General features: G+C 37.6%; 1 protein-coding gene across 12 annotated transcripts; it reads left to right on the top strand.

The window, feature by feature from the left end:
* The first annotated feature begins 1,680 nt into the window (after positions 1-1,680).
* Positions 1,681-20,652, top strand: BPM3 (BTB/POZ/MATH-domains containing protein). 12 transcript variants are annotated; one of them, XM_088967279.1, is made up of 5 exons: positions 1,681-1,978; positions 2,122-2,720; positions 3,265-3,613; positions 17,630-17,955; positions 20,154-20,652. In XM_088967279.1, exons 2-4 carry the CDS (start codon positions 2,302-2,304, stop codon positions 17,912-17,914), a joined length of 1,053 nt encoding a protein of 350 aa, XP_088823405.1. In that variant the 5' UTR covers positions 1,681-1,978; positions 2,122-2,301; the 3' UTR covers positions 17,915-17,955; positions 20,154-20,652. The 12 variants fall into 12 exon arrangements, with proteins under 12 accessions (XP_088823405.1, XP_088823406.1, XP_088823402.1 ...); XM_088967280.1 differs by having other exon boundaries at positions 1,682-1,978; positions 2,125-2,720; XM_088967276.1 differs by having other exon boundaries at positions 1,682-1,978; positions 2,125-2,720; positions 17,630-17,900.
* The last annotated feature ends 1,647 nt before the right edge of the window (positions 20,653-22,299 follow it).

Here is a 22,299-nt window from a genome sequence, read left to right on the forward strand (position 1 = left end):
TTTTAGAATAAATAAATAAATAAATAAATAATTATATTTTATCATTTGATCACAATGATTAAATATATTATAATTCTATGGATGATCTATCATATCCACAAAGCAATTGAAATTTCTTCTTTAATAATTATTTTTTGAATATATTATATAATGTTTATTTATTTTTATAGTTTTTTAAATAAATAATAAACAATTATTGATTATATTTTTACTTAGAATTTGTGCCAATGCATGTTTTATGGTTGGATAGGAGAATTGAGTTTTTCCCATTTCATAAAACATTAAAACTTAAGAATTATAATTTATAAATTATTGTTAAGCATATGATTTTTAATGAAATTATAATTACCTACAATATATTTCTTCATAAAATCATTAAAATATATTAATTTAATGTATATACACATCATTGAGGTCTTACATTTAGTGTTATTGATGTATTTTTATGATTTATTAAAGTATTTATAGTGTTTCCAAGTTTATCTACGTGTATCTTAATTTTTCTCTGATATACATGAGTATGTAAGTCGTATCCCGATACATCTCTTAAAATTGCTTTTCTGATACCCTTGATGTTTCCAATACTTTAAACCTTAATTTGAACAAATTGAACAATCTCTGAACCGGTTCAAAATATTCATTGAACTGGATTGGACCAAGTCCATTTGTAATGGACTCACATTGTATTCGACCGGATTTGATCAAATCCAATCCAATTGACACCAGTTCTGACACATGACACATCCGGACATCCCCCTCTCATTGTCACCAACGTTACTGAACACATACGAGCTGCAATTAGTTGGTTGGTAGTGGATATTGCCTAAAATAAAACCTAGGTAATACCTTTTAACCGGTTCAGTTAACTCAGAACTCAATCCCTCGCATTAGCAAATTATGGTGAATTCAGTACAGAATTAAGCATATAGATGCACGAATTGCACGAAGAATTCTCTAGTTCCATCGTTACTGTTTTCCAGTATTTCAGAACATGTAAAGAGGCTAGTGCCTAGGGGTTTTTTGATACGATTGACATGAACAGGATCTGCTCCTCACACAGGCATATCCACCATGTTATTCACGGAAGGTGTTCCATGGTAGAATGTACGTGTGAGGTGTTCTGTGTGAGGAGCAGATCCGGTCTTCTATTGACAAACAGTTTGCCAGTGTTGCATAGGTATTAATTTAGTGATTTTGTATAAATGGTGCTCTCTTCTGTTTGCTACACCATTGTTCTGAAAGCGATAAAAATACATACCTTTGAACCAAGATTTAAAAAATTGATATGGAATTGGAACTGTTTTGGCCACCAATTTATCATATGGTTTGAATGAATGGCTTATTCCAACTTAAAAAAACAAAAAAAATAAAAACAACCAAAAATTGTTGTTTGAATTAAATGGATCGATACTAAGTCAATAGGTCATTAATCAAGTCAACCGTTTTTGGCCAATAAACGGATTAAAGATGAAATAAAATCGATTACTGATTCTCAGACAGAATGATCCGACTGTCTAAGAACTTGAAAACACTGCTTTAAGATGAAAAAGATTTACATCGGAGGTTTTCTCAAAAAAAAAAAGAAAACGTTTATTAGAAAACGACAATAATACCAAACACCACGTCTCGGAGATGGCTGACTGGGGCGCTTTACGAGGTAGAAATCCGAATTCTTGACACGTAACGCCTTCGGCTTTGGCGCGGGGGCCGAAAGGCCCACGGCCTTCTATCCATTCCTTACAAAGGTCCTAAAGCCTCAGACCAGAGAGTCTAAAGACGTCTTCAATCATTTACGACGCATTTTTTTCACAGTGTATATATAGAGAAGATCGAATCATTGGACAGAGCCTTACAGTAAAGTGACGCAATAAATAGTGCATACAGTGACGTCGTTCCCCATTCTTGTATCCGTCGGTCGAACACGGTTCAACTGCGCCGAAGCTTCTCGAATTTCCCACTTTGCGCTTCCAATTTTCCAGTCAGAGTTTGCCCTGCACTTTCTTTCTTCTGTTTGAAATAAATTTAGGTCACTGACCATTCTTTCTGCCTCAAGATTCAAGTTCTATAATTTTCTTTTATTTTCTTTTTTCCTGAAACATTTCATTCCTGATTATGTTGCAGCAGAAGTGGGATTAGTCGAGAAATGGTCGATTTTGATACCAGTTCGAAGATTTTTTTAGCAAATTCGAGCTTTCTGTGCTGAGAATTACATGCTAGGGTTTGACCTTGCTGTGCAAAAGTTTAGGAGAAAAAGAAGAAGAAGAAGAGTACAAGAAGAAGGTCGGTTAAGTCGATGAAATCATGACTAAATTCGACGGTGATCTTGTTGAGAATAAGCGGCGATCGTCCACTACCCACCCATTGCAGGATTCGTCTTCTAAGTCCATTAACGAAACGGTGAATGGATCCCATCATTACACAATTAAGGGTTATTCTCTAGCGAAGGGGATGGGTGCCGGAAAATACATATCGAGTGATGTTTTCTCGGTCGGAGGGTATCAATGGGCTATTTACTTCTATCCCGACGGCAAGAATCCAGAGGATAATTCGACGTATGTGTCAGTGTTTATTGCATTGGCGAGCGAGGGAACGGACGTCAGGGCGTTGTTTGAGTTGACATTGTTGGACCAGAGTGGGAAGGGCAAACACAAGGTTCATAGTCACTTTGATCGTGCATTAGAGAGTGGTCCTTATACTTTGAAATACAGAGGGAGCATGTGGTACGCCTCTTATTATACCCCTTCCCCCTTTCATGCAATATCGTCTATCTTTCTTCAATGAATTAAGGTTTAGGATTCGGAGCCTTGTACATGCTCTGGTTCTTCTTTTAGTGGTATTCCTAAGGGAACTTACTGCTCTTAATAAATTTTAAGTGTTCTAAATAACAAGAACGCTCAGGGCTGTGTAAACCTTGGCTCTGTTTTCATTCTTAGGAAGCATTATTTTCTAGATTCTATATAAAGTGCTGTTCTAAAGTAACTTAGCCAATAGAAGACTAACGAAGCTGGAACCTGAATCATGACACGCAGATAAAGAAACTAACCATTAAAAGAATTAAGAAGAATCCAGTGAAACCTCATCATAGGGGCATAAAAGAACAAGAAAATCACAAAAAAATAATCCGAGCTGTTCTACATCAAAGTTGCTTATTTCAAAATTTGTTTATTATGCTAATTTTATTGATTGCTATTAGTTAGTACACATGAAGGACACACAACTCTGGTAGATATTTATGTTAGAATTGCTTATCTGCATATGCTTCAGGGGTTACAAGCGTTTCTTTAGAAGAACAACTTTAGAAACATCAGATTTCCTCAAGGATGACTGCCTTATTATGCATTGCACTGTGGGAGTGGTTAGAACTCGCATGGAGGGGCATAAACAATATAATATTCCCATACCACCATCAGACATGGGTCAGAGACTCAAAGAGCTTCTGGAAACAGGTCTTGGTTCTGATATTGTTTTTGAGGTTGGTGATGACATATTTAAGGCTCATAAATTGATACTTGCTGCACGCTCTCCGGTATTTCGTGCTCAATTCTTTGGACTGATTGGAAACCCAAACACAGATAGAGTAGTAGTTGAGGATGTTGAACCTTCCATATTCAAGGTACCTATTCTGTATCTATTGGTTTCACTGACAAATTTCCCTGCTTTTAGATATGCTTTCTATTCACTGAGATTGCATTGGTTCCCATCTAACCAGAAACCCGCTTGTTGAAATGCTTATGGTTAGTTATAGTCTTCACTTAAGGAAAACTGAATTAAAATCCACTATACTGTGATTTATGCTTTCATACCAATACCATTTCATCATATTTCACGCTGTGAAGTCTTTGATTTGATAGCTAATGAGTTTTCTTATTCATTTAATATGGATTATAGTTAATTGATTCAAGTAAATTTTCTTATTATCTCACTATGATGACACTTTCCTAATGTTAAAACTACTTAATAATGTCAATCACATCATATGGCTTTAGAAAGCTTGCTTTAAGTGGCTATCAGGTAAACCATGTTTACATATTTAAATGTGGTTTAAGAGAGTTATGGTGAAAGTACGGTAAGATTTGTGTGTGCATTAAACTATCATTGGTTCTTCAATTGTGCTTAGATTTGAAGTAGTTTAGCTTGATTCTCAATTTTTCATTTTGTGTTTCTCATGTTTTATGAATTTTTTTTTTTTTTTATCGTTTAAAACCCATGCAAAAACTGATCCAAACAGAACCTGGACAACTTAAGTTATATCTACATTCTCAGAAAAGAAGTTGATACACAAACAGTTCTTCCTTGTTTACTCCTTCAATTGTCCATGCATGCCATGCTTCCTCCTGCTTTTCCTTTCTTCAACTTAATCAGCTCAATTGGTTTAATAAGTGGCACACCTCTTGTCACCTTATATTTTAGTTTATCTCTATAGTTGTCAAGGCGTGTAGGTGATTTTGGGTGACAGCGGGACACCTAGGCAATAAGAATTTCATAAATCATAAAATAAAAAAATCTAAAATTTGCCTAGTTCCCTAGTTTAATATACCATTGAACATGCATATTAATTGGTTAAATAGCAATTCTTTTTATTAAGAACATTATATTTCCTCTTAAAAGACAGCAAATCATCATATCTAGGACAATAGTATTTTAAATATATTAATTTCAATATTTCAAAAATAATATTAATATAATAAGCTTTTAATAGAGCAGTTTCATATCCAACTAACAACTAAAGAAGGCAATAATTTTAATATTTTATATGATAAAATTTAAGATATAAAGGAAAGGGTTCAACTAGGTGGGCGCCTTCCTTGTCATTTTTGTCACCTAGGTGGGTGCCTAGTTGCCATAAGTCAAGGTGCCTAGTTTCCTAGGCAATGCCTTAACAACTATGTCTATCTCCACTACAATATGTGTATATGTTGGTATATGCAAATTTATCTAGCAGTTAGTACATTTAAAATGTAGTTGCACCTTTATTTTGTGTTCAATTACCTTATTATTGGTATCATTGCAAAGATTGTTCAATACCATCCAATGATCTCAAGATTATGCAATTTGAATGACATTTGTGAATAAAATTAATTGAAATTTTACTGATTGGGGCATTGTGCTGTAGCCAGTGCTTACACAGGTCAGTCTGTCATTACTACCTTTGGTGTAGCAAGCCTACTGATTCTCTTCCTGCCCATGCCAAATACTCCTGTCTGATTCCATGGGGTAGGGCCAGGAGCTGGTTTAGGGAATCATGATACAGAGGCAACTAAGTTTTGAAATAGAATGACTGATAGAATTGATATTTCATAGAAGATCTTTTTTGGTCAGTAATAGAAGGTTTATATTAATGCACTTACCCCTTCTCATTGGGCATCCCAATGGCAAGGAAGAAAAATATAGTATATTGCCAATAAAACACTCCAAGTCTTCAAAGAAGACAAATAAAAGCTAGACAATGGCTAATTACTTTTGGGCCTGGAGACCTTCTAACACAGCTGTGTGTTCTCCCGACACCTTCTCTGGCTAATTGATCAGCCAGAGCATTCTCTGATCTAGATGTCCACTTAAAGAAATCCTTCAAAGTGGCAGTCAATGCCTTATCTTCTCTAAAACTAAATCCGATCCAGGCCCCCTTTTTATCAGATAGCATCCACTCAATCACAACATGGCAGCCCCCCTTGAATAGATGGAAAACAAAGGCAATATGAATCTGCCCAAGAGAATTACCATTTGCAGCAAGACCATGAGAATCTTAATATCATCGTTGTTGTTTCTGAATGGACATCCCACCCTGTTATGGTCTGGAGTTACCTAAAACACAACATTAGCTTGATCAATCAATGGTTTGGTGCAACCCTATTAAGCCAAGGATGTCTTGTATGTAGATAGATCCAACAACCATCTGCCAGCTTCTAAGAATAGCATCCATGGTAATTCCTTTAAACCCTTCCAATATGAAATCCAGTCTGCCAACCTCAAGGTGAAGGTCTGTTAAGAAATTTCTTTAATATGAAAATCCATTCTACCTTAAGGTTTGTCCTCCTTGTTTCTTCATCACGGAGCTTCCTCTCCTAAATCCTATCCAGATCCTCAATTTGGTTAAGCATTTTCCTTTCCCTGAACAAACTAAAAAATGAGTTTATTTCATTTCTTAAAAGAAACTTTTATCACATGCAACTTCTTCATGAATTTAGCGTCCTCCCATCGATCTGTCCTGATCTCTCCCTACCAAAGTACCAAGTACCACTGTTACTTTCGAAAGAAGATTCTAGATCCACATGTTCTCAAGTGAAAGGAGTAGGACCACTCCTAATGTCAGCCACCCAGTTGAGTGTTAGTGGAAGTACAAATTATGGGCAACATGTTTGTCTATTATGAAAATTAATATATATTTTTTCGTAATTGTTATCTGTCATAGAAGAAGAAGAGAAAATAATGGAGAGAAGAGAGGAATAGAAAATGAGGCAAAAAACTGAGTTGGGCAGTGCCCACTCTAATGTATTTTAAGTGTTTAACATAATGGGGAAAAGACAAAAATGCCCTTACACCTAATACATAAGAATAAACACCACTACAGTCTTCCCCTTCAAGTAAATCTGCTAACTGCTTTTTAGAGCTTATGAAAGGAAGGAAAATTTCTACTTGGACAAGGTTGTTGGCAGTGTTAATGGCTGCCTTGTTGCAGTAAAGAGACTCTAGTTCCAGTCAACCAGATATTGAAAACCCCAACAAAGTAACAATGTGTTTAGCCATAGCAGTTCAGCCATCCCATGTGCCATGTCACAATACTCTGCGTTTATGCTAGATCTTGCCACACTATTTTGCTTCTTGCTTCTCCATGTCACCAAATTTCCACAAAAAAATATACAATAACTTGTAGTAGACGTAGACCTATCATCCTTCAAGCCAACCCAGTCAGCATCAGTATAAGCCTCTACTTGCGTGCGTCCATGATTAGTGAAGAGAAGCTCCCTTTCTAGATGGGAACCCTCTCTGCAGCCTCAAGGTGAGAAGTTCAAGGGGAATGCATAAACTGACTGAGAGCTCCAATGGCATAGTCAATTTTTACATCAGTCATAGACAAGTACAATATCATCCCTACCAGCCTTTGAAAACTGTCTAGTTTTTTTTTTTGTTTTTTTATTAACTGGTAAAATTTCTTTAAATAAATCACCTAACTACTCACCGAAGTGAGCAGCAGGTGTGTGGAGACATTGCAACTCCAGTAAAGGAGCACGCAAATTGCAAGGTAAAACCGTAAAAAAACAAAAACAAAGTCAAACAACTATTATAGATTACAAGTCGGCCTTGGACAACTCCAAATCACCTGGTTGAGCTCCATTGGAGAATCTGCAGGTCTAAAAAGTGAGTTGGATGACACCCGTGCTAATGTTACATGAAGAGTGTTTAAGCATAATAGGAAAAAGAAAAAAAATGCCCTTGCACCTAATACATAAGAGTAAACAGCACTACAATGGTAATATTCAATAAATAATTTCTGATTTGTTTACCTCTAAGTGCTTTATCAAAAAGGTGCTTTAGAAATTATTTTGTAGAAAGATATAGTTAGAAAATTTCTTGCCTTCAGCTTGAGAAAATAAGGGCCAGATCAGTGTTTTAAAAGGTTTGCCTAGGTATACAAGCAGGGTGAATTTTAAGGCATGCATCTTGCTTGAACCTAGGAGATGCTACTTTTAAGAGGCAAACACATGGCTTGCTTGCCCTGTGCCTTGGCCCAAGTGCATGCCTTTTACAAGTTTGTTTTTTTAGTTTTTTTTGTATGTTATGTCTTTTACATCTTTGTGATGGTGTATTAATTTCTAAATAACCTTTATTGTTGCTTGTGCACTAGTAATGGTCTATTAACATTTAAAAGAAACAAGAACAAAGACCTTATGAAGAAGTCTGTTGTTTCAGATGGAATCTTAGACAGCAAAATTTCCACTAAAGAAGCAACGATAATCTAATTGATCTCTGATCCCTAATCTTCAAATAAAATGAACTTTGGCCCAAATCACAAGCCTTTACATATACAGGCCAAATACTTGTGTCTGCCTTTGTAAAGGTTCCAACTTCCTAGGATTAGGAATGCAAGATATCCAACATCACACTAGCTATTTGAAGTGATGTTACATGGAACAAACAAACACATTGAGAGTTTTACAATCTTGAATCGTTGAATACTTGAGCCCAGTCCTCTCCAAAAAAACAAATTCAGACTACAAATGAGCCCAGTCCAATTATTCCCTGTTTGCTCCTTGCTTTGCTAGACAGTCAGGCAAAGCATTAGCTGATCTCCCCACCCATTTAATATTAACAGTCAAGCTCCTTATCAGCCTCTTAAATTTTTTAATTTCATTCTTGAAGCTCCACACAATAGACTCAGGGTTTTGTAGCCAACCCACTACCACCTTGGAGTACCCTTCTATTAGTAGTTGTTGCACACCTGGCTGAACTGCAAGCTGTACTTCCTGAATGGCAGCTAGCAGCCTAGCAGTTCTTCCCTTGTAGAGTTCCTAATCCCTAGGGGACCTGAGTAGAGAAGGATCACATCACCAAATTTATTCCTCAGTACCCCTCCCATTCCAGAGGGGCTTGGATTACCTCGACTGTTACCATTTTTTATTTTTTGATAAATGAGAGTAGATTTTATTAATTCTGAAGGTATATGCATTACAGGCATCCCTTAGAGAGGCATGAGATGCTACCTCTTTATAAACAACAAAACAAAACATAAACTATTACAAAAATATTACAGGTGAGCCCAAAACAAAGATTGTCTATTCACCCCTTGTTTGGCAAGGGTATCAGCTAACCCATTAGCCGATCTCCTCACCCATTCTATCCTCAAGTTCATATCCTTGGTGATCCATAAAAAACTTTTTTATCTCATCCCTGTAACACCATATTACAGATTCTGGATAATTTAACCAACCCACCAGCAGTTTTGAGTCCCCTTCAATCTTCAATTCATTAGCAATTTGTGTTCCTTGTAAGACAGCAAGTAATTCTGCCTTGAGAGAGTCCCCAATTCCCACTGGGCCAGAGAACAAGGCTAACAGTTTGCCATCCATGTCTCTCACAACCCCTCCTATACCAGCAGGCCCGGGATTCCCCCTGCTGCTCCCGTCAAAATTCAGCTTCACATAGTTTTCAGGTGAGGGTAACCATACAGCACATATCCTTTCCCTTCTGGAAAAACTTCTTGCCACTCCTTCTCAATTTCTCCATAGGTCATCAGGAGACACTTGAGAAAACAGATCCATAGATTTGATCCAATGAATCACTCAAATCATCACACTGTCCCTTATCTGTTCCTTGCTTCTCTCCTTTTCAGAGAAGATTCTCATATTCCTCTCTTCCCAAATAGTCCAAACCAGGGCTGCTCTGACACACTTCCACACTATCTTTCCCCTCTTTTTTGGCCAAGTAAAAATAGAAGGATCAAACAACAAATTAGCCTCCGTTAGTAAGGACCACCTGCACCCAAAAAAAGAAAAAAACCAATTTCATATATCTGCAACATAAGAACAAGAAATCAATAAATGAGAGCAACTCTCATTATCAGATTTGCACAAGACACACCAGTTAGGAGAGACATAAATTGGATTTCCTCTTCTGTAGCATTTCCAAGGTATTAATTTTTCCATGAATTACTTCCCAACAAAAAAACCCTTATTTTAGGGGGAATGGGTTTGCACCAGAACTCTTTCAAGGGGAACAAAGGAGAGGGGGAATAATTACAAAGAGACTTGAAGGAGGCACATGAAAACAGACCCTTAGGTTGAGGGGCCCAAATACGCTTGTCTGAGTTAGTTTCCATGGATTCAGCCACCATATCACCCAATGCAGAATACACTCCTTTTTGATGAGAATTCTTCAGATAGGGAAGATCATTTTCCCTTGACTTTTTTAGGAGATCTGTTCCTGTTGCACTTCTGACCATTGGCCTATCGCTCTAAACAAGAATTGGTGGTTTGTGGGAAGGCTCCGTTCAGGTTGGAAAAGTTTTGGACTGAACATAAAGATTCTCATAAGAGGGTGGCTTTATGGTGGGAGAAATGCAAGATGGAAGGTTGGCCTGGTTATAGGTTTTTGGTGAAGTTAAAGTTCTTAAAAAGGAAACTAAGGAGTTTAAATCTTTTAAGAAACTGAAATTAAAATTATAGACAGAATTAGATGATCTATATCTCAAGGAGTAGAGTGGGCAGATATATGAGAGTGGCAGAAGGAGAAGAACACATTTAAGACAAGAAAGGAAAAGGTGGTAAGGAGAGAAGTGTATTGAAGAAAAAGATCAAGGGTTAGATGGTTGAAAGAGGGGGATAACAACTAGATTTTTTCACATCTATGCTTCTGAAGGAGGAAAAAAATTTTCATTTCAAAACTCAAAGGTGGCAAAGAGAAGTAGAGAGGATCCTGAGGAAAATTTTGAAGCTTTTTTAAATTACTTCAAAGACTTATACTCCAAGGAAAAAGAAAGTAGGAAACCATTCCTAAGCTCTTGGAAAGGATTGTTGATCTCAGAGGAGAACAAAATTTGGCATGAAAAGAGTTGAGGGGCAAGTAATGAAGGGGGCAATTTTCAATATGGATGGAGACAGAGCCTTGGGACTTATGGTTTCCCCATTTTCTTCTATCAGATGTGTTTAAGCATCACCAAATTGGAGTTATTGGAGGTTTTCAAGGACTTTTCTCATTTGGCCATTGTAAATAAGGGGAACAATTCCACTTTTATTTGTCTAGTTCCCAAGAAAGAGGGTACTCTAGAGGCGAAAGACCTTAGACCTATCAGCTTGGTTGGGAGTGTACAAAATTTTAGTGAAGGTTTTGGCTGGAAGATTGAATGAGGTCTTAGGAGAGGTCATTTCTCCAAATCAATTCACATTTGTAAAGGGGCAGAAAATTGTTGACAACATTCTATTACCAAATGAATGTGTAGAAGAGAGAAGACCTAATGGCAAGCCAAGTGTGATTGTGAAGCTTGACTTGGAGAAAGCTTACGATAAAGTGGATTGAGAGTGTCTCTTGAAGGTTATGAGGCTAATGGGGTTTGGTAGAAGATGGATACAATGGTTTTTTTGGGTCTATAAGCTCCACATGGTTTTCAATAGTGATTAATAGGCAACCAAAACCAAAAGGCTACTTCAACGCTAGTAGGGCATCAAGACAAGGATGCCCCCTTTCTCCTCGCCTTTTCACTCTTGTGGCTGGAATTCTTAGTCAACTTGTGAAGAAGGCTAATTTCTTGGGTTTGGTGAGAGGCTTTGAAATTGGTAGAGAAGCTATTAGATTTTGCACCTCCAATTTGCTGATAACATTATTCTGTTCTTGGAGGCTAATGAGGAGAACAATTCAAATCTAAAAAGGGTCATCATTTGCTTTTAATGGGTTTATGGATTTTGAAATAATTTTTCCAAGAGCAGCATAGTAGGCCTGAATATAGCAGATGAGCACTCCTTGAACAGATTTAAAGTTTTGGGGTGCAAACTAGAGAGCTTCCCCATGATGCCTTTTGAAGGTAAGCTGGAAAGTTAAAGCTTATGGGATCCAATGCTGGAGAAATGTGAGAAGAAATTGGCCACATGGAAAAGGAACCATCTTTCCAATGGGGTAGGTTTACCCTTATAAAAGCTTCTTTGGACAACCTGCCTATTTATTACCTATCTTCTTTTTGTATGCTCTCCAAAATCTCTGATCAGATTGAAAAACTTTTGAGAAACTCTTTTGTGGCATAGAGGTGGGGAGAAGAGATCACATCTTGTTAGTTGGGATCAGGTGTGCAAATCTGAGGAAGTAGTGTTTTAAAAGTGCATGGCACAAAAAAAAGTGCAAGGGCCATTTTGTGCCCAAGGTGTGAGGCGCAAGGTGCAAGGCAAGGTGTGCACCTTTTTGAAGCAAGACATAAAATTGCAAAAAATGCTAAAAATTCAAAAAATGCAAATTACTAAAAATATTGAATACGATATTAATTAAAATATAAACTTCAATTTTAAAATTAATGTTTTAAAAAACCTATTGTCTCAAATTGAAATACATAAACATATTAAGGGTGCGAGTTTTAGACAAGCCTGTGATTAGTGGGAAAGCATTATGTGGATCAATGATGTTATCTTTTGATGTTTCTTTTTTGTTATTTTTTCTTTCTCTTGTAGTTGGTGAGGAAATCTCTCTCTCTCCAACATTTTCTCTCTTATCTTAATGAAAATTTCACCACTTTTTAAAAAAGAACCTGTAAAACATATTTATAATGAACATTTAAAAATAAAATCAAGCATTCCATATAAAACATGTTCAGGCATGTAAGCTCTTAATCTCTTTATTTTTTCCCAATTGCATTACTTCAAATAGCTAATGTGATGTTAAACATTAAGCACTCCTGATTCTATGAGCCACCTTTGTACCGAGCCCCTCGAGGCAAGCCCAAACACAACTCCATATCAGGGTCTTAAATTCTTAATCCCTATAAAAAAGGTTTTATAACTTTAAGTGTCTTTTAAAAACATATTTGATTAGAATGAATGAAAGAGCAACATTAGCAAATATGGGGTTTTTGGAAAGGTGCGCTTGGGCTGAAGCACAAGGCACACCAGGCATGCACCTTTTGAAAGCAGTGTTTTAAAAGGCGTGGGAGGCGTACACCTGGAGGCGCTGGCACCTTTGAGGCGTACGCCTTAGGTGCAAGAGGCGTACACCTCATGCACATCTTATATAAAAAGACAGAAAAAAAGAAAAGAAAAAAAGGAAAGGAAAGGAAAGGCAAAGAAAGAGAAGGGAAAGAAAAAGAAAAAGAAGAAAAAAAAAAGAGAAAAGAAAAGGAAAGGGAAGGGAAGAAAAAATAAGGGGAAAGAAAGTGGTTTGCTCCCTACCCCTTTTGGTTGGGGGGCTTCGCCCCCCTAGATCCCCCTGCCCCCCTTTCTGATGTAGCCCAATTTGTTTTTTTGAGTTAGGGGGGGGGTCTTGCTCTGCTTCGACAAGACTCCCCCTTTCAACTAATGTTATGCATCTTTATTCTTCTTAACATAAAAGATTTTTATTAAAAATAAAGAAAAAATGAGATCCCCCTTCCTCTTCGTCCTCCTCCCCTTCCTCCTCCTAACCCCCATCCTCTTAAGGAAGCTTATGCTTCCTTGTGTTCGGGAGGCTTACGCCTCTTGCATTTTGGACTACGCTTCACGCCTCTAGGTTGTGGAATGCCTCGTTTCACGCCCCCACGTTTTAAAACATTGCTGCGCTTGGGACCTAGGTGAGATGCATGCCATAAAATGCATCTCGCATGTGCACTTGGGCATGCCTCGGGCGTGCCTTTTAAACCACTTAGAGGAAGGAGATCTGGGAATAGGTCACCTAAAGGAAAGAAATACAGCTCTTTTCATTCATGGTTGTGGAGGTTCCCTCTAGAATTAAATGCACCTTGGACCGTTGTCATCACCAATAATTATGGGAAGCATGCCAATGGTTGGGATAGCAACATTCACTTGAACTGGGTCAAAGACACCAACTCTTGGAAAGGTTTAGTCTCCACTTATAATTTCTTCATCTCTTTCATTAGATACAAAGTGGGCAATGGGGATAAGATAAAGTTTTGGACTGACTTATGGTGGGGTGACTCTACATTGGCAATTTCCTTCCTTGTCTCTTCAGCCTTACTCTAAACCAAGATGCTCACATTTTCCTTTGTTTATCCTCTGCCCTCACTCATCTCAACAAACCTGAACCTTAGAAGACTGCTAAGTGACATAGAAATCAGTGAAGTTGCTAATTTCTTTTACACCCTAGAGAGGTCTACCTCCCCCTTGGTGCTTCTGAGCTCCATGTTTGGACCCTTCATCCGGCAGGCAAGTTCTCAACCAAGTCTTGTTTCAAGGCTTTGATTGCTGAAGATCAGACATCTGGTTAGTGTCCTTCCAAGAGAATTTGGTGTTCTCATATTCCATTCAGGGTCCGGGTTTTTTTTGGGGTATATGTGTGTGTGTGTGGGAAGCCAGCTTGAAGAGAACTACTACTTACGATCTTCTTATGAAAAAGAATCTTGGAAGAACTTGTTTCTCCCCACATGTTTGTTGTTTTTGTTTAAAAGATGGGGATCGACTAATCATATTTTGCTTCATTGCAAGGAAACCAGGAAGATTTGGTACTGTTTTCTTAATTTGTTTGATCATAGCTGGGTTTCTCCAGAACATGTTGTGGATTTATTAAGACAGTGGATAGGAAGAGGTTTCGGCAAAAGAGGAAAGACACTGGCAATCTCTTGCTCATGCTTTTTTTTTGGAGTGTCTGGGAAGAGAGAATTAGCCATGTCTTTAACAAGAAGACTAAAAACAGGGAGGACTTCATTTCCATGAGCTCCCACAGATGCTTCCTTTGGGCCACCAGTTCAGAGTATTTTAAAGTAATTTCTATTTCTGATCTTCACAGGAATGCAGTGAACTTTTTATATTCCCAACACAAGTCTTGCTCTGCACCTTGTAGTTTAAGACTTTACTGAGGAAGGGGAGATGACCCTGTACTTTGATGGGTCAGGTCAATCCTCCCTGCCCATGTTTGATCAAAGGGCCCAAATTAAAACCAAGGTGATACAGGTAGATAGAAAGCTAAGCACATAGTCTGCCAACCTGACAGCTGGTGGCTTGATGTGAAGGAAGATTATACAATTGTTTTTTTGGGGTGCTGGATGTGGCCCCTGGTCTGCTTAGAAGTATGAAGGAGCGTACTCCAGCTTGCCCAATGTGATTGGGCAAAACCAGGGGTTATTCATGAAGCTAATCCAGACCAGGCTCAAGTGGTATGTTAGGTTTGGCAATTACTCGAGTCATTGGAAACTTGAAAGTTGCATAACTGGAAAAGGAAATTAAAAGCTAGTTGATGACAAAATGCCAACCTTGTGTGTGAACACAGTCAAGGCCCCCTCTTCTAATGATTCTTGGCTGCAAATCTGCAATGAAAGTTTGGGAGTTGTGTGGTGGTTCATATGGTTGAGAAGGTAAATACAAATAACGAGTCAAAAGAAGGTGTGGAATTGGAAAAATGGACAAGGTTGGATAAATTGCATGGAAGAATCATCAATGATAACTTGCTATACTACTTCTTAGATGATTTGGACTACAAGGAATGTAGGATGGGCAAGCACACCATTATGGGGTTCTTCTAGGGGAATAATAACGATGCAGAACATTGCTATTTATGATGGATGATTTGGAGGAGCTGATGGGAAGGTATTCAATCTCAGTAAATTTTAAGTAATCAGAATGACAACTTCGAGTGGGTGGTAATAGATGTCTATGATGCAACATCATTGGGAAAGAAGGGAGTTATGGGAAGAGCTGTTTGCTATGAGAGGTCTCTGGGAGGGCCCTTGGTGTAGTGGAGGGGTTTGTAACATTATTCCCTTTGCTCATGAACCCTACTAGTATGAGCAGATTTAGCCAGTTCATAAATAGCTTTTAACTGAAGAAGCTGCCATTGTTTCAAGCTAGTTTTACATGGACCAACTTTCAGAGTATTTTAATTTGTTCCAAGTTGGATAGTTTTATCCCCTTTTTTTGTGGGCTAGGAGGTGTGTTGGTCAGGATTGTCACATAGAAATCGCCCATTTGGGATCAATATATGGTCCTATTCCTAAGACCTGCCTAGAGGAGGAGCATCACCTTTTAGGTTCAAAAATGAGTGGCTGATACACTCTTCATTCAAAGGAAATATCTTTTGGTGGGGAGAAAGGGTGGATTCAAGATAGAGAGGTTTCATGTTCCAGTAGAAATTGAATAATATAAAAGGATAGGTAAATGTATGGAATGAGGAAGTGTTGTTTGGGCTAGTGGTTCAAAAGGCATGCCTATGCGCACAGGCAAGGTGCATTTCAAGGCCTGTGCGGCTGTGCCTCACCTAGGTCTAGGTGCAGTCCTTTTGAAAAAGCATGGTGTGCTTTGTGCCTAGTTAAATTTGGCGTTGCCCCTGAACCCTGACAAAGCTCTTTAACGCAAGCCTGAAAAGTCTGTGCTAGGGTCTTAAATTCTTAATTCATACTTGCTGACTGAAAAAGGGGGTTTCTACAAATGTGAGGGATTAACTGGTGATAGTCGTAGTGGTCTTATTGATCAGGGATAAAGTCTTTGATGTAAATTGGCTGTAAGGTGGTTGGCTGAGGCTAGCTTCCATTAGAGGATGTAAACTTTGATATTCTTGTCTCTGTTAAATAAAATTTTAATAGTTATTGGTAAGAAAAAGAACTGAACAGAATGACAAAACAGGGTTCATGTAGCCAACCCCATATAGTTGGGCTAAGGTTAGGATGTTGATGATGATAATGATTTAAAAACTGAAGCCATCAATCTCAAAGATTTTAAAACTATTAGTTTGGTTGGAAGATTCTACACAATAATATCTAAGGTCCTTTCCCTTTGCTTCAAGGGGAGGTATAACCATCAATTGTAACCCAATCCCAAGGGGCCTTTGTTCAAGGCATACAAATTCTAGTACAAAAAGTCTACGATATGGTGAATTGATCCTTCTTGGATTTGGCCTCAGAGAAGAGTGGCATTGGAGAAAGATGAGGCTCTTTAGAATCTTGTCACTATTCACTTTTGGTGAATGTATTTATGGAAGACTTTTTGTAGCCTTAAGTTTTTTTTTTCCTCTTTTTGATGAATAACAAGTTTGAATTTTATTAATATTAAAGCGTATAAGGAGTATGTCTGTATTTGGGAGAGTTAAGAGAGTTTATTTCTCCCTTTATTTAATTTTTACTCTCTCTTTATTAATCTAATAAATCAGTTTCTGTTATTCATAAAAAAGAGTATAAGGAGTAGTTCTGCTTTCCTTACAAGGTGGCTAGCCTCAGGTGACCACCTCTGATCTAGATTCATTACATTCTACCCTCCTTTTTCCAAACTGCCTGCAAGTTCATTGGCCGAATGAGGTAGCCAAGTGACCCTTCTTTGGATTAATATGTCCTAAATCATCTCATTTCTTAGGCAAGGGGATCCCTTGTCACCCTTCCATTTTACTATTATTGCCATGTCTTTTGCAGACCCATTTCTAGAGTGGATAGATTGAATCCTCAAAGTTCATTTTAATTTGATAGAAAGGAGGTGGAATCCATAATGCATGTGCTATTCTCCTTGGGGATGACAAGTTAGCCATAGTGTTTGTCAAATCCACAGAGGGTGAAACTACCTTCATATTGCATGTGCTATTCTCCTTGGGGATGACCAATTGGCCATAGTTTGTCAATTCCACAGTGGGTGAAACTACCTTCAAAAATAACTAGTGCATGTATTCCTCTGGTGTCAAACTATTCTACTATGTTTCTTCTTACTGCTTTTGCAAATGTTCTTTCAAACAAAATAATAGACTGCTTTCATTGTTACTGATAAGAAAAACCAGAACCACCACCAATCTATTCTTTTTAAGGCATGTCTTGGTTTGTTTACCGTCAGAATTTTGTGTATTATGGTTGTTTGCTGATGGTTTAGTGAGCCTTTTTGGCCTGTCTTTTTTAGAACCAGGTGTGGTCCCTCTCATAAGTGTCTGGTGATTTACGTACACAGCCCAAAATAGCTTTTTGACATCCATGCAAACATGTTGTTGTGGGTTTTTTTGGTTGTCTAAACTTCTAAGAACTTTCCGTGTTGTATTGCAGGCCATGCTCCTGTTCATGTACACGGATGAGCTTCCTGATGTATATGAACTCACAGACTCGATTTCTACGTGTACATCAACAATCATGGTGCAACATCTATTGGCTGCAGCAGATCGGTTTGGTTTGGATCGTCTGAAATTGTTATGTGAAGCAAAATTATGTGAGGAAGTAAATGCTGACACAGTAATGACAACCTTGGCCCTAGCAGAGCAACATCATTGTTCACAGCTGAAGATGATCTGTCTGAAATTTGCTGCATCTAACTTGGGAGGTGGGTGCTCGTAGAATCTGAAAGATGCAATTTTCAGGTTATGAGATGTCTATAGGTAATCTGTGAAAGCATCTTTGTACTTTTCAAATGCACCCCTGGCATGTTGAAATGTGCTACCCATCTTTCATCCTTGTGTCAGTGGGTGATGTTGGGCAGAACTGGGTACCCATGACCACTGTGCAGAAAATCAATCAGTTCAGCTGCCTATTGTTATGAAACTTTGGGTGGCTGCAATATTGAACTGAGTAAATTCTGGGATGAATTTACAACCAAATATGATATGGCCTATGGGTTTTTTCTCTAGCTATTTCCAGTTTTATGTTGTCAATTATTGGGTGGATATGTGATGATGGATTTCTGTTAAATGCCAAGTATTAGGACCTTATCCAGTCCCCAGTCCTAAGATCCCAGATAGCTGGGACCAACATTAGGTAATGGCCTTTTTTAATGTGATGACAGATTTTTCTCTTATGTTTAAGAGGGGAAATCAGGGTTTTGGAGAAGTAATTATTCTGTTAAATGAATATAGGAATCAAGTTCTAGAGTTGGTCTGATTTGTTACCTAATTGCATGATTCAGAATCATTTAAAAGTTGATTAGATTTGTCAGCAACCTTAATTAAAAGAAAGGCTGAAGTTCTAGAGTTAATACTAAATGGCCAAAGTGAAGATTGTATCTCTTACAGATACTGTAAGAGCTTCTGTAGATTCCTAAAGTTCTATTCTCTTTTTTCCCTAATCTAAGATTCCTAAAGGCACCGAGATCATACTGTAGTTTGAAGATATTCAGTACTGAATCGAACTCCTAAAAGCCTTTAAAGAACTCTTGATCCATTATATATATATGTATATTTCTAAAATAGTATTTTACCAAAATAGTAACTCTTAAAATAGTATTTTACCAAAATAAATCCTGAAACCAATAAAACTCCTCACTGACTCAGCCACAACACAAATTTGTTGGTTGTCTGTAATTGGATCAAACACATTGTTCATGTCTTAATTCACATGATCTTGGGCTTCTTGGATAGATATCTAGACATCTTTCCTAATGACAGAAAGGATCAACCAAAAGGAAGCAAGTTTAGCTACAAGTGTAGCGACTTAACTCTGATAACTCATTCTGGCTTCAGGTTGAAGCCAAATAATTCATGATTTAATTTGAATATTAGCTATTTTGCATTTCACATCATAATATCAGTCATGATTATTTTCATTTTTTATATTGTTATAACATGAAGTGATACAGATTTTCCTTTCTGGGGGAAATAACTATACATATTCTGTATTCAAGGATTAAAATCTCATTTTTTTTTGCAGAATGGGACTAGGGAACTTGACTTAAGTAGTGACAGTTTCTACCAAAAAAAAAAAAAGGATTATTGACAGAACTTAAAACTCTATGATGAGTATCCAAAGAATGGAATAATCCCAAGGGGGTTCTATTTTGGTAGTGAAATTTATACAAGAGGTGGGAGTGGATAATGCTATTATGTGTTAATATCATGGCATTTCTTTTGTCAGGAAATGGTTGTAATGATCAATGAACAATAAGTTCTAAAAAATGAAACTATATTTGTGAAAGCAAGGAAAAAAAAACTGTACGAGGGAAGTTGTCACCAGAGGAGATTTAAAGATAAATATTTTGTAATGATTATGGTAATATTTCTTCTGGATGATGATTCAAGGTACAATATACATTATTGATAAAAAAAAAGGTTCAATGTACATTTTTTACTTTTAAATATGCAATTCTACAAGAATGAATGTCTTATGGAAGAGCACAAGGGGCTCTTTGATAATGGCAAGGTGGCTGAGCTAAATGAATTATTTCCATTTCTTTTGGTGGATTAAATAGTCCCATGGTACATACTTAAGGGTATAGCGATCAACCCAATTTTCAGCATAGAGTTGTTCTTCCTAGAGACAATGACCAGTCTTCTTTCCAATGGTTTTCCCAGTGAACTTGCATTATTTGTTTTTGAAATAATGACTTATTTCCATTATTTGCATTATTTCCTAGAGACAAGGTGGCTGAGCTAAATGACTTGTTTCCATTTCTTTTAGTGGATTAAATAGTCCCATGGTACATACTTAAGGGTATAGTGATCAACCCAATTTTCAGCATAGAGTTGTTCTTCCTAGAGACCATGACCAGTGTTCTTTCCGACGGTTTTCCCAGTGAACTTGCATTATTTGTTTTTGAAATAATTTAGAAAACATGACATTGATAGGCATATTCTTCTGATGGCAGTGGTAATGCATTCTGAAGGGTTTGGCTACTTGCAAGAGAGCTGTCCTTTGCTGGTTTCTGAGCTGTTGGAAACGGTTGCACTAGCAGGTGAGGACTCAAGTTTGCTATTGAGCAGGAAGAGGAGTGGCAGCAGTAACATTGGCATTGGGATCAATTTAGCAGCTGAAGGGACAGTAGCAGTTTTTGATCCTAATAGTAGGCACATGCGGAGGCGACTCTGATCATCTGATTCACTAGCACCTTGGGGTTGGGGAAGGTGGTACTCTTTAGTTGAGCAGCTGCTTATTGTATTCATTCCTTTATGCTAACTGCTAAAAGAAGGAAAAACCAGCGTGCCAGCCATGAAATCGTAACCAAATGGTGAAAATGTAGTTTAAACATTACGGCATGCCCGGTTTGTTTGACCCTCGAGCACTTTGCCCAGTTGGCAAGGCTTATTTAGCTCCTAACTCTTGATCTCCTTAACTATCTCTTAACTATTGGGTATAGTGTTCCCTCCCCTCTCTCTCTCTCTCTCTCTCTCTCTCTCTCTCTCTCCTTTTAACTGTTTTTCCCCCAAAAAAATTTGTTTTGGAAGTGGACTAGTTGTTGCAACTCTAGATGTTGGAAATAAGTGTTCTTCCATTGGTATTTTGTTTCTTTTTATTAATTAAACTAAATGGTGTTTAACACAAATTCGAAATTCGAAATGAATCTTGCCCATTCATTCAGATCGGAATTGGATTGGAATCAGACAAAGTGGTGTTTTGGGGTCTAACCGGATTCAGGGGATGGAGCTTAAACTGGCCCCTCTAAACCATGAAAAAAAGACAAAAAAGGTGAAGTGACACGATATAGTCCGATATACCCCTACCGGCATATTGGAGTGTATCAATTTTGAACCTTGGAGTCAGATAATTGAATTTCATTAATAAATAAAATTGAAAATCATTATAATATTACAAGATTAATCTGGGACTTTGAACATACAATATATAATCCCACTTGGGTTACGGATAAATTTTTATTCCATCCAATTATAGATGGAACTATGGGAGTAATTCATATATTTTGCAGCTCTAGATGTTTTGATAACGTCTGACTCGTTTAATAACAAATGACCTGTTAAGACATTTGGGGTAAAGTGATCAATCTCAATATGCTATTCAGCAAATTTAGGAGGTTGTAATTGCTTATTCACTCAAAGACAAGCCAACGAGCAATTCAGCCTTTGCCAGCGGGCTCTTAGTGAAGATTAACCCAAAGGAGGAATATCGATCAGATTATAAGCAAAAAATGATAACGCAATCTTTACGATCTCTATTTACATGAACAAAATAAACTGATTGAAATGAAAGCTTGAGTCTGTTCGTACGAACCCGCCCAGTGAAGCTGCTCTGTAATCTGTCCATATGGTTGGCTTCTCCTTTTAATTTCCAAAGATATTATATATTAGCTGCATACTTGGTGATGAAGCTGCTTCTAACCTAAGTGAAGCTGTTATGCATTGTAGCTCCCAGTTTCATGGCATGCGCTTCCTTCATGCAATAGTGATGCCGCTACGGGAACGAGGAAGAACCCTCGTCGTCTTGCAAAACCTATTTCAGGATCATACGAACTTTCAATATATGGAGAGATGCATAAGCTAAATGAGTTGCGACATTGATGGGTTGCTGTGCTGCTATGCTTATCTAGCTGATTAATTAAACCGAGTCAGTCAACAAATAGTGTTGAAATTTTTGAAGGATGCCAGTGGGCAGCATATGCTAATTTTCATGGATTTTCTTGTTCCTGCCTTCCCATATGAACTAAAATAGTACGCAAAACTTGCTGAAATATAGACTGAAACTTCGTGTTTATTGAAATGATATTGCAATGTTTGTAGTTGCAGCCACTGTTGGACTATAACATGTAGAGGCTTATGTTCCGGTGAATCTGGGTTTAGTAGGGGCGACGAGGATCGATCACCATTCACCAGAACACTTGGTCAAACAGACTCTGATACCATGTGAAATATCAGATATGGATAGAAAGAATTGCATTAAATGTGAGAATTACATGACAATTATTTATAGATTGAAAGAGACAAACCCAAATGACTCAAATTCTACTCTCCTAAACTAACTCAAACACGAACCTTGTCTTATCTCAATTCAACCACTTCCAA

The sequence above is a fragment of the Nelumbo lutea genome, chromosome 2 (genome assembly GCF_056320005.1).
Source record: "Nelumbo lutea isolate HS-2025 chromosome 2, American lotus-T2T, whole genome shotgun sequence".
Lineage (NCBI taxonomy): Eukaryota > Viridiplantae > Streptophyta > Magnoliopsida > Proteales > Nelumbonaceae > Nelumbo > Nelumbo lutea.